The sequence below is a fragment of the Corythoichthys intestinalis genome, chromosome 1 (assembly GCF_030265065.1).
Source record: "Corythoichthys intestinalis isolate RoL2023-P3 chromosome 1, ASM3026506v1, whole genome shotgun sequence".
Lineage (NCBI taxonomy): Eukaryota > Metazoa > Chordata > Actinopteri > Syngnathiformes > Syngnathidae > Corythoichthys > Corythoichthys intestinalis.
In genome coordinates, this window is record NC_080395.1 from 4,580,435 (window position 1) to 4,593,329 (window position 12,895).

General features: G+C 41.2%; 2 protein-coding genes across 2 annotated transcripts in view; both read left to right on the forward strand.

The window, feature by feature from the left end:
- LOC130927757 (uncharacterized) overlaps positions 1 to 12,895 on the forward strand; it is a 29,385-nt gene that overhangs the window by 11,192 nt on the left and 5,298 nt on the right. Inside the window, exons 9-18 of the mRNA XM_057853762.1 lie at positions 2,697 to 2,868; positions 4,837 to 4,909; positions 4,958 to 5,109; positions 5,520 to 6,989; positions 7,031 to 7,454; positions 8,161 to 8,331; positions 8,470 to 8,643; positions 9,001 to 9,171; positions 10,236 to 10,406; positions 10,480 to 10,653. Coding sequence (XP_057709745.1) covers positions 2,697 to 2,868; positions 4,837 to 4,909; positions 4,958 to 5,109; positions 5,520 to 6,989; positions 7,031 to 7,454; positions 8,161 to 8,331; positions 8,470 to 8,643; positions 9,001 to 9,171; positions 10,236 to 10,406; positions 10,480 to 10,653 — 3,152 coding nt within the window. The remainder of the gene's footprint in view (positions 1 to 2,696; positions 2,869 to 4,836; positions 4,910 to 4,957; positions 5,110 to 5,519; positions 6,990 to 7,030; positions 7,455 to 8,160; positions 8,332 to 8,469; positions 8,644 to 9,000; positions 9,172 to 10,235; positions 10,407 to 10,479; positions 10,654 to 12,895) is intronic.
- On the forward strand, positions 348 to 7,121 carry LOC130920814 (protein NLRC3-like). The gene is made up of 4 exons (XM_057844272.1): positions 348 to 500; positions 4,837 to 4,909; positions 4,998 to 5,109; positions 5,520 to 7,121. The coding sequence occupies exons 3-4, from the start codon at positions 5,079 to 5,081 to the stop codon at positions 7,109 to 7,111; spliced, it is 1,623 nt and encodes a 540-aa protein (XP_057700255.1). The 5' UTR covers positions 348 to 500; positions 4,837 to 4,909; positions 4,998 to 5,078; the 3' UTR covers positions 7,112 to 7,121.

A 12,895-nucleotide genomic window follows, 5' to 3' on the forward strand; every position in this document is an offset into this window, starting at 1 on the left:
ATGTTGAATGTATCATTGCTTTTGCTGAGAAGAAAAGGGTACATAATGCACACAAGTGAACATATAAATATGAGTACATAACAGTACTCAAGCACCCTTCGCGCCCCCACCCCTATGCACGTGCCAGTAAAGAAAACAGTACAATCGTCTCATGTATTCACACAACAGACAAAACACAGTGCTATGAGACAATAAATCGTGATGTGTAATGATGTGAAATGAACATCAACTAGCTCATTTGATTGTGAGGGAGCAAATTAAGCAGTGTCATATGATTAGTCATAGAGAGAAATGAACATGCTTTCAAGTAAGCAATTCAAAAGCAACATGCTTCCAAGTCATCAGGCAGATAAAGCCAGCTGAGGTGGAAGTGTGACAGCTTTTTTGACCAGCATCACTAACAGCAGCTCAACAGCAGACTACAGCAGCATTACAAAGTTCAAAGACAAAGTTGTCCTCTCGTCTTCTGCGCCAAAGCTCATCGTTTGCCTGGCTTCAAGGTACACCATTATTAGGGAAAAAAAAAAAAAAAAAAGAACTAGCTAAGTAGTTGCTTGCGCCACAAATTGGCCAAGGGTAAGTTTATAGGGGAAGACAAACTTTAAAAATCTCAAATATTAGCTATGCCCGCAATAAATATGGCAAAGAGAGACAGCTATAACTTCAGAAGCTAATGCTAAATAATGCTAATGTGCTAGCTCGGCTTCAGGTAGCTAAAGTTTGAGTGAACATGAAAGAGAACCTAAACTTTGACTGCGCTGACTACGTCAAGACTTTTACTCATCCATGCAGTTTGGCATCAGTATATGAGAAGCTGTTTTGCATTGGTTTATTTAAGAAAGTTGACTTTTGTAAAGAAGCACCTTTGAACTCCGATAAAATGAGGCACTCAGCAGTTAACATGATGGAAGGAGGAAAGGAAGAAAGTCATTTGACAAGTTTGGAACAAGGAAGGTGTCGTAGGCCAACTGAGAATGGATGAGAAGAAAAAATGACAAAGAAGCATTTGATCGAGAAGACAAAGAATGAAAGATATGTCTAATCGAATAAATGTAATAGAAGCTTTGATGAAGGATGTACAAAAGGTACATTCGGTGCACTATGGAATAGAAAATGAGTGTGTTAAGGAATTCAAACGTCTTTACAAAGAAATATTGAACCTCCTGTTGGAAGATGGACGCTTGACCAACAGATTTGGTTTGAACCTAAAATGGCCCACATTAAAGACTTTATGAAAGCAACTAAAGCACGGATGACTGCTGCACATGTGTCAAATGCAATAAGAAAAAGGCAGCAACGAGAGCTAGAAGAAGCTGAATTTGCAACGTTTGGAACTAGAAGCCAAGCAGCAGCGTTGCGTGGAAATAGCCGGAATACAAGTGAAAAAAAGAGGAGCTCGAGATGGACACCGTGTTGGCCGAAAGTAGTCCAAAACTGAAAGTGATCAGCGAATATGAAAGATTAGACGTTGGTGGGACTAGCAACACGAGAGGGTCAAGAAGTGGAAGGAAACTGGTTAGAATTCCCCTCTCGCCTCAAGCCATTCCCAAAACAAAAAAAATAATACAAAACCCAAGTCAGTGTAACCACAAATCACAAATTACAATGTGCTAAAAGTTCTACAAAAATAGAATATGACAGAGGCTATCTTAGCTATCGACAAAGGACATTCCGTTGTTTAACCCTTTAACGCCGCCAACACAATTACACATTTAATCTCCGAAAACTCGTCACGCTGCACAGTCCCTGACATAAATCTTGTCGCTTATCCATTTTGTAGAAACAATTGCTAATAATCTGACTTTTAATTCTTCAGTTGGTTGCAGAAATGGCTCATATGAAAGCTAAGACCCTTCCAAATGATGTTGAATGTACAAAAATATATTTGTTTCACTGAAAAAAGATTGATCATTTAATGAAGACATAAGGGTCAAATTTTGGCAAGACAAACGTTCTATCATCTACAGAAAGTAGTGTGAAAATTGAACAAAAAATGTACTTGAAATGCAAAAATATGTTGCATAACATCAGCGAATTAAGTAGTGGTGCTGTGAGATCCAAATTGAATATTTTGTATGACTTCCATGGGCTTCGGCAAGGATTCATACAATTTATTGATGAAGTCATCAGGAACATCAAAGAAAGCAGTCTTGCAGGACCTTTAATGGTAGCCTGAAACAACAGTGTACGGATAGGCCATTATATAAGTCAGCTGAGAGCCGGGCCTTTTATGGTAGCATGAATCCACTATATTTCCTCCTTTTGTAGTTTTAACTACCAACACACTAGCAGAATTTTAACATTCAACAACCCCACACAAAACATGAGTTTTCCCCAACGATTGACACAACATTGTCACACAAGAAGCCACCTACGTCACTGGGGCCGGCAAATCTTGAATTTGTGTCATTATTAGTACTGGTGAGAATTAAATCAAGAAAGAGCGACAAATATGTTTTGACGCGTTTATGGACCCGGGGCATCTTATGACAGTGAAAACAAAACACCTCATTATGCAGTGAGATCACAGTGACAGAAATTGAGAGCTCCTTGTTCAGCCATATCCCAATGACTTTCCCGAGAGGAACTACGATGACTAGGAAGAGATGTCTCAAGAAGATTAGCGGTTCATGTAGTCTGTGGGGCAAACAACAACCTTTGTGAACGGCTATCACTGCATCAGACTGCCTATTAAGAATGGCAAACTGCCAATGGCCAACAACCGATGCATAGGGCAGCAGCCCATTACTAGTTTGTCACAGAAGCCCAAGAAGAACCCTCAATTCTATGAGGACTTCAAGGGTTTCATGGACAGAGTCATCCAAAAGGGCAATGATATTCAAGTTGTAGATGACCAGCTAAACAGTGGTGATGGCAGAGTATCTTACATCCCACACACTAGCGTGTGACACCACCAGAAGAAAAAGATACGGGCGTTCTTTGACTATGCCGCTTCCTTTCAAGAGCAGTCTTTGAATCCAAGGACCCGACTTGACATACGCGTTCATTGGCGTCTTCTTAAGAGTCCGTGGGGAACAAGTAGCAATAATGGCGGACAGTGAGTCAATATTTTACCAATTCATTCATTCATTATCTTTTTTTTGTTTTGTTTTTTGAATAATTTGTACCTCACAGAAATCCCTATTTTTCTCCCTGTAGCATGGACCTTGGCGCCTTGCTCACCTTTAACAGTTATAATTTCCCTGGTAACAACCCAGTGGCGTTGTCCGGCAAAAATTTTAAAGTCCCGCTCGTGCGTTATTTTCTGATCAAAGACCCTCCATGTTGGGTCGAAATGGAGTCCTGTGGTCTTAACTTACCGGTCTTTTTATATTTATATTCTGATTTGAAAAAAAGGTTGCTCAAGCACACCAAAAACCCAATTTTGACAAATATGATAGCAATATGGCATCAAATAAAAGAATATTTAGGAGAACCAAATACACTATCCCGTTTTAGTCCAGTCTGGGAAAATAATTTGTTCATTCCAGGGAGGGCGGAAGCTATATTTAAGTTGTGGCACTCAAAGGGATTTAAAACGATTAATGATTTTTATATTTCTGACACAAACGTTATGATGTCCTTTGAGCAATTAAGACTGAAATTCGTACTTGACGGGAAGCATTTTTTAAAGTATTTGCAACTTCCGAGTTTCATTCAAACAAATCACAGTCTTGATTTCCATAAACCTCCTCTCACTTTTTTAGAGAATTTGATGACTAAAGACATTCTTAGGAGAGGGGCTACCTCGAGTTTGTACAAAATTCTAACGTGTAATTCTCCTGAAAATTCAAAGGACAAAATGAGGGCATGGATTCATAACTTGGATAAGGGCATAACAGAAAGGGAATGGGCTAAGCTGTGTGTGAATGCTCAAACCATATGAATGAACGCACGGTGGAGACTTATTCAATACAAGGGGATAATGAGAACATACATAACACCAGCAGAACTAAACATATATAATAAAATTATTCCTGATACCTGCTTTAAATGTACAGGAGAAAAATGTACCCTGTATCACTGTGTATGGCAATGTGGAAAAGTTTAAGAAATTTTGGGATGAAGGAAGAAGCACGTTGGAGGGAATGATTTTAAAAGACATTCCATTTGGACCAAAGTTTTTTCTGTTGGGATTGTTTCCAGAAGAACACAATTTCAACAAACATGAACAGACACTTATCAATTTTGGTTCAATAATGGCAAAGAAATGCATTGCATTAGTATGGAAATCGGATCGTGGACCTTCTGCCAAACAACAGATCAATCAGATGTTGTCAGTTAGACCTCTAGAACGCATGACATACATATTGAAGGGCAAACAACAGCTTTTTGAGGACTCGTGGACACCTTTTATGAATTATGTCAAAAAGATGAAATTGTCTTGAGGCTTACAATAGCATATTAGGGACTGTGATTTTGTGTTTATGGAGGATAAATGGGGTGAAGCTGGAGCTTAATAATGGTAGAGGAACAACTTTTGGGTTTTTTTTGTTGTTGTTTTGTTTTGTGGGTGTGTTCTAGGTGTGGTCTCTTTATGGTATTGTTTTGATGGTGTGAATTATTAGTTTGAAAATCAATAAAAATATTGTGGGGAAAAAAACATGTTTGATAAAAATATTGTCCGCTAACTTTTTCTTTTGATCTGTTCTTAAACATCGTTTACTTATTCATTGTGCATTCATGTGTGCAAAAAAACAATTTTTTTACGGCGTGCAATGACGGGGACCCCAGAGATCTATTGCTTGGAGCCCCAAGTAACGCCACTGGTCACATCACTCAAATGGTTTACGGGCTCAAGTTAATAAACCCGATCGTTGATCACTTCGTTCACAGGTTTACCAGGAGGAAGAATGGCTCTGGACAGTGAGCAGAAGAAGCTTCTGTTGAAAACGCTGATGGATCTTGGGTAAGATGATTTCAAGCATTTCAAGTTCTGCACAGATCTGCCTAAAAGGGTACGTAAAAACCCCCTCCGTGTGTACATTGCTGACAAGCTGGTGATCAAGCGCGGCGAGAACACTCTGGATGAGACCATCAAGATTCTGGAGAAGATAGGCAACAAGAACTTGGTCAAGATGTTGCGTCGCAACATGCTGGAAATAAGAGGTTAGTCCCCAAAGTAGCTTCTGGTGTTAGAACCACAGAGACTTGAAAACTGTTAACCGTGAGACGAGGAAAAATGAGTTATCCTGAAACCCTGACCTAGTCTGCATGAAATTCAGGTTGGACAGATTTGGTTGGACCTCCATTCTGAAACACTCCCCCACGTGCTCCCTGTACCCTGTAAAACGATTGGAGCCTTATCAGTTTTCTGAAAAATTGCATGTTTTGCTTTAAGCACATTTTGCACAAAAGCTAGGTGGACTATGAGTTGATGAAAAGCCTTCATCAAAAATGCTTCTTCTCTTTCTGGGTGTGACGTTTCTCTGTTCATGTCTCCGGTGTCCATGTGCTCTAGGGTTGGCACAAGGGCGTTGCTTTTTTGTCCAAAAGGTTTCACAGCTGCTTTTGTGCAGGCACTGTCCATTATGATGTTCAGATTGCCATATTCAAGGATGACCTGCAAGACAAACTGCGGGATGTATACAGCTTTGTTCATGAGGGCAACATCGAGCTCTGGCAGAAACAGCCTCTGGCGGACGTCTACACAGAGCTGGACGTCACCTACGGAGCCGACGTCAGCCCCGATGAGCGACACGAGGTCCTTCAGCTGGAGACACGTGCAGCCGCGGCCAATCAGTCTATCCTGCCGTGCGACATCTTCAAAAACCATGACGGGAAGACCCGCCCGATACGCACACTTCTCACCATTGGCTTTGCTGGAATTGGGAAAACCTTCTTAGTTCAAAAGTTTGTGTGCGACTGGGCCAGCAGGAATACCAATCAGGATGTCCACTTCATATTTCCCTTCACCTTCCGTGAGTTGAACACGGACAAAGGGAAAAATTTTACGCTGGCCAAGCTGATCCGACGCTACGTTTGCGAGAGTAGGCACATGAGCGAGGAGACACTGAACAATATATTTGCCGAACTGCAGATGTCCGGGAAGCAGGACTACGAAAGCAGCGGGATCAAGATCTTGTTTGTCTTGGACGGACTGGACGAGTGCAACTTCGAAATGGACTTGAAGAATGAGATGAAAGTAGACATGAACGTGACGGAGGCCTACCCGCTGGAGATGCTCCTGGCGCACCTCATAAAAAGGAACCTCCTTCCCTGCGCCCGGGTTTGGATAACCGCGCGGCCCGCCACGGCCCGCGATATCCCCTCGCACCTCATCGACAGCATTATCGAGGTGAGAGGATTCAGTGATTCCCGGAGGCTGGATTACTTCAGGAAAAAGTTCCCAAATGAGGAGCGTGTCATTGAGCACATCCGGAAAACTCGCACCATCTTCATCATGTGCTGCATGCCCATCTTCTGCTGGCTAACCGCCAAAGTTCTTCAGGATCATTTGGATTTGAAAAGAAAGGAGGAAGAGCTTCCCACGACGCTGACCGACATGTACTCACGGTATGTGTTTCACCAACTGAAAAGCTCAGAGGAGAGACAGATGACGGACTACATCCATGACCTGAAAGCGCTAGCGAAGCTGGCCTTTCACCACACCATGAACAAGAGTCAGATCTTCTACGAAAACGACCTGACGGACAGTGGCTTTGATTACAGCCAAGCCGCCAAACATTGTGGAATATTCACCAAGGTGTTTAAGGAGGTACGTCCGCTCAAAAGAAACCAACCGAGCAAGATGTTTCAGTTCGTCCACCTGACCGTCCAGGAGTATCTGGCCGCATTCCACGTGATGATTTGCCTCTTCCTCGACAACAAGAACATTCTGGCTGATTCAGAGCTGGCACTGGAGGGTATTTTCCAAGAGGAAGAATCAGAAGAACCAGAATCAGAGGAAGAAGTTGAAAGGGAATCAGAAGATGAAGGAAAAGGTACAGAGGAAGAAGTTGAAACAGAATCAGAAGATGACGATGAAGGTGGTTGGAAAATCACTGAGATCCACTGGTTTGCCCTGAAGAGAGCCTCAGAGAGTGGAGGAAATCTGGACCTGTTCTCCGTTTCCTCTTTGGCCTTTCCTTGCCGTGCAACCAAGAACTAGTGGGGGAACTGCTCAAGGCTCCCCAGGACTGCAGGCAAAGCAAGTCATGGACAGTCAAGTTGATCAAGGAAAGGATAAAACGGAACCCTCCGGAGAAGAATATCAACTTGTTCTCCTGCTTAAATGAGCTGAAGGACGACTCCTTGCTGAAGCAGGTCCAGAGGAAAATAGAGTCAAAATATATTGACTGGGACAACATGCAAAATGACATGTGGTCTGCCCTTGCTTTTTTCTTAATGACAGACGACGAAACCATGAAGTCCTTTGACCTGTCTAAATACAACCCATCGCCTTTGGGGCTCAAGAAGCTGTTGGTGGTGGTCAAGGCTTCTCAAAAATCCGCGTAAGTCCTCTAAAGTCCTTCGAAATACGTAAAAAATCAGAAAGTACAATGGCAAATCCCCAAACAAGCGATACCAGTCACCAAACACGACGACCAAACAAAAAACAAAACAACTGCAAATTACAAAACACACAACAACAACAAAAGCCCAAAACAATTGCATCTCACAGAACCCAACGATGAACGAATTAACTCCCAAAGATGTTTGTGGAACACTTAGGTTCGCTTCCATTTAATTTAATTTAATTGCTAGCCAGCACAAATTTCAATGTATATTATTCTCCCAACTAAGTCTTTGATATCTGTATGACAACAAAGAAAATGTTGACCTAAGGTTCATCCTTAAACACTGGCAAATACTGAATCTTTAAGAATGTCAAATGCGTCGAAACTCGGGTTAATTCAAAGGTTTGATCTTGAATTAAAAAAAAAAAGATTCACTCATCGTGGTCGTACGAGACAAACGTCCTTGTTGACGACATCCAAAATACTTTAAATGAAGACTGCTTCACAGCCTGTTCATGAGTGTGACATAATATCGCAAAAACGTTTACTTTTCAGATTTGTCATTGGGTTTTGTGATTTGCTCTCTTTTATTCCTCATCTTGAAATATAATTTATTATTAGGATTCAAGACAGCGTACTAAAATTAGCAGGCGTTATGTTTCGCTCACCCTCACGTTTTCCTCCTGCCTTTGTTCTCCAGTCTAAGGTTTTGTAACCTGGACAAACACAGCTGTCACCTGCTGGCTTCCGTTCTCAGCTCTCCATCCAACCTGAGGCATCTGGACCTGAGCGGGAACGATCTGTCGTACGAAGGTGTGGAGATCCTCTCGAAAGGACTGGCCAGTCCACGCTGCATCTTACAAGTCCTCAGGTAAGGAGCTCCTCCTGTTCGTAATCTTCTGTGGTTGCAGTCAAACAATCAATAGAATCACTTCTGTTGTTATCCAAGGAAAAGGCAGACCTCAGTAGAACCTTCACAGCTTTAACCAGGTAAAAACATTTGTTGCAGGCTGATAAACTGCGGAATCACAAAGCGAGGGTGTGCTTTTTTGGCTGAGGCTCTCCAGTTAAACCCCTCCCGTCTTCAAGAGCTGGTCCTGAGCGGCAACCATCTGTCGGATGTGGGAGTGAAGATCCTCTCAAAAGGACTGGCCAGCCCACACTGCATCTTACAGGTCCTCGAGTAAGGACCTCCTACTATTCTTCATCGTCTGTGGTTTCGTTCAACCAATCAATTGAATCACTGCTGTTATTAGCATAATGAACGATTCACTCATCGTGGTCGTACCAGACGAACGTCCGTGTTGATGACATTTAAAACAAATGAAGACCGAAGCAGCGCATCCTGTTGGTGACGTCATCACTACATAATACAATACGTCATATCAATCAAACGATTTTTTTTCTGATTTGTTTTGTAATTTCTCTTTTGTTTATTTGTCATCTTGAATTAAAATCTCTTATTATTATTCAAGGCAGCGGACTCAAGTCAGCAGGCCTGATGTTTAGCTCACGTCTTCCTTCTGTCTGTGTGCTCCAGTCTATGGGATTGTAAGCTCAGAAAAGGCAGCTGTCACCCGCTGGCTTCCGTTCTCAGCACTCCATCCAACCTGAAGCATCTGGACCTGAGCGAGAACAATCTCTCTGACGAGGGGGTAGAGATCCTCTCTAAAGGACTGGCCAGTACGCACTGCAAATTAGAGTCCCTCAAGTAAGGAGCTCCTCCTGTTCATAATCTTCTGTGGTTCTGGTCGACCAATCAATAGAATCACTGCTGTTATTAGCAAAAAGAACGATTCACTGAATGTGCTGGTACTAGGCGAACGTTCTTGTTGACGACATCCAAAACGAATAAAGACCGTCACAGCCAGCACAAGAGCGTTCCTGTTGTTGACATCATCACAAGAAAATACAATACATCATATCGAGAAAACCAAAGGCGTAGGTTTGGTTTCAATATTGGTAGGGATGATATAACAGCACAAACTGCAGGTACACTTTTTGCTTGGGACGGGACATCATCATAAGACCAAGCAGACTGCGTGAACTGCGGTCAGGGCTGCATTTCTCACCAATAACAAGCTATTTAATTGAAAGGCTAAATGATAAATGCAAAATAAATCTGTATTGATGTATACTAAATTACACACTGCAAATTTACAGTACAATGTGTTAATCTTATCATTTTTCTTCAATCTAGTCGAATAATTTTCTTCATCTTGTTTTGAGTTTTCAAGGCTAATTAACAGATGAATCTGTCAGATTCTTCCACTTACATGGAACATAATTTTGTACTGTGAGAGAATGAGGGTGGGAGGTGGGAATAATCAGCCAATCAAACGTGCGTTTGAGGAGAAAAACATGGACTGGCTCATTAGAAAGTGAAAAAGGGAAAGTGAAAAAGGGGTAAATGTAAATCTGATGATCATAAAAATAATTCACTTAATAATGGTAGGGTCAATTCCATCGTTTCAATATATGGGAAGACAATCTAAATGAGCTATATAACTGAACACATTATATAATGCAAATAAGGTTGCTTAAAAGTTGATGGGGACAATTTGAGCGTTCTGAAAACTTGGTCGTGTTTTGTCCCCATCGTCCCAATGCAAACCTACGCCCTTCGATAAAACCATTAGTTTTTTTCAGATTCGTCACAGGGTTTTGTGATGTGCTATTTTATAATTTAATATTATGATTCAAGGCAGCATACTAAAGTCTGCAGACGTTATTTTTCACTTGCCCTCACGTCTTCCTCCTGCCTGTCTTCTCCAGTCTACATGATTGTAACCTGAAAAAAGGCAGCTGTCGCCCGCTGGCTTCAGTTCTACGCTCTTCATCCAACCTGAAGCATCTGATCCTGTACGAGAACGATCTGTCGGACGAAGGGGTGGAGATCCTTTCGAAAGGACTGGCCAGTCCACACTGCATCTTAGAGTCCCTCGAGTAAGGAGCTCCGCCCGTTGGTAATCTTTCAGGTTCCCTTCCTGACTTCAGGCAGTTGTATCATTTGCTGTAGGCTGTCATCGTGCAAGATCACCAATAAAGGATGTGTTTTTTTGGCCGAGGCGCTCAAGTTAAACCCCTCCCATCTTAAAGAGCTATACCTGACGGACAATCAAATAGGATATGAAGGAGAGAGGGTCTTATTGGACGTCCAGTGGGATCTCAGCAATCGCCTGAACACTGTCTGGTAGGATCAAAACAATGTTGCTTGTCTGAATGTTCAGGGTTTCCCCTAGGATTTTTTTTAAGCTGTGGTGGTGGCGGGCTGCATCTGATTCAGACAGTGTGCCGTGGCAAATTAAATTTTTTTTGTATCATTAAAAAACAGGATTTTTTTATTATTTAAAACAACATTTTTTTTTTCCAAGAAGAACCATGACCAACATCAATTTGCAAAGTTTTCATCCAGCCTCCACTTGATTTTTAAAAAACAATTTGAGGGCTCTTTCATGAAGGAAATCAGCAATAGGTGGCCCATATATAGTCAATGTGATGCGTGCTACCAGATTGTCCCCAACCGGTTCCTCAGGTCTGTCTTCACCTACCCCCCCCCCCCCAAAAAAAAAGATGTAGGAAATGAAGACACACGCGCATCTCTAACTTACATACACATAAACTGGATTAGCCATCAGGACGACAGTGTTTCAAATCCATGTTTTCAAAGATTAGCCAATTCATTTTAAGTCAAAACTGAATTGTCTCTGAGGGAGTTACTTTTTTGATTGTTTTCAAGTTAGTCCCTAGTGCAAATTGATATAAAAATATATTTGTTTCAATGAGATGAAAAATACTTATTTCAATGCAAATTCGCTTTCTGCTTTGTAATTTTTGGGACGAGGAGTATGCCAAGTTATAAACAAACCTTTTTCAACACCGTAACTTAACCCTTTAAAACCTAAGCCTTTTTTGGCCGAATTTGAATGCCTTTAATGTTGCCTTCACAGTATATCGGGATGGGATGATCCTTGGGTCCTTTTTTCTGGACACCATAATCTTCAAGTCCAAACTGTTGTTTTCTTGACTGACCAATTACAATCAACATTTGGACCCAAAAAGACAAAAAAATCTCAAAATCTTTTGTGAAACTTTGTAATGCCTTCGTCCCATTGACAACCAAACATGCTCGTTTTGAAGCTTGATAATATTTATTCAACTTGTTAGGATAAACTAAGACTGAATAGTTTTACGTTTGATAATTCAACACAAACAGCAGTGATGGTCATAGGCGTTTTTGGCCTTTACACATACTATGGTCAAAATAGGTTATATACAGTGCAAAATATGGAAAATAAACATATATATATATTAGGGCTGTCAAACGATTAAAAATTTTTATCGAGTTAATCACAGCTTAAAAATTGATTAATCGTAATTAATTGCAATTCAAACCATTTCTAAAATATGCCATATTTTTCTGTAAATTATTTTTGGAACAGATAAGTCAACACGGATATACTGTATACATTCAACATACTGTACATAAGTACTGTATTTGTTTATTATAACAATAAATCCACAAGACGGCATTAACATTAACAATTTTTCTGTGAAAGGGATCCACGGATAGAAAGTCTTGTAATTCTTAATAAGAGGTAAATGTGAGTACAAGTTATAGTAATTTTATATTAAAAGTAAAACCCCTCTGTATGTTTTCGTTTTAATATATTTGTTAAATTTGGGCAAAATGAATGTCAGTGGTGGCTGCAAATGGTATATCTTCTCTGCGTTATGTTCAATACAGGGTGTTTAGAAAAAGTTGATCTCCTGTCATTTTTCCCCACATCACTCACCACAATAGTTAGAATTGTTGTGGAAGAGATGCCAACGCATATGCCAATAAGTAGCGCAGCCCCTCTCTTGAAGGCATACATATGGGGTTATATTGCTGACACTATTCTTAGCATACATACAAACCTCGTTCATGTGTCGTCCTTTCCTCCTCCTGTGTCTGTCTGTGGCTGCGCAGACAGACATGTGCTCAGTGTACCTAGCACCAAGCCCCTCGGTCCTCCCCTTTCTCTTCGTGTCTCTCTGTGTAAAGCAGCTAAGCCACTGCCAAACCTCGCTTCAGACACGTGAAATTAGAGAGAGAGAGGGAGAGAGCGCGAGAGAGAGAGGGAAAATGACAGAGCCGGTGTTCTGACGAATGGGCGGCACTCATCGTTCACTTCAAAGAGCCGGCTCTTTGTACAGGAGTTTACTCCACTCACTTGTCTCTGCCTCTTTGCACCCAATATACATAAAACGGCGCCATTTTAATCTGTTTGCGGCAATGCATGAGTAGGTCGTCCCATGCATGCGTTAATTACGTCAAATATTTTAACGTGATTAATTTTAAAAAATTAATTACCGCGCGTTAATTTTGACAGCCCTAATATATATATATATACAGTGGGGATAACAAGTATTTGATACACTGCCGATTTGGC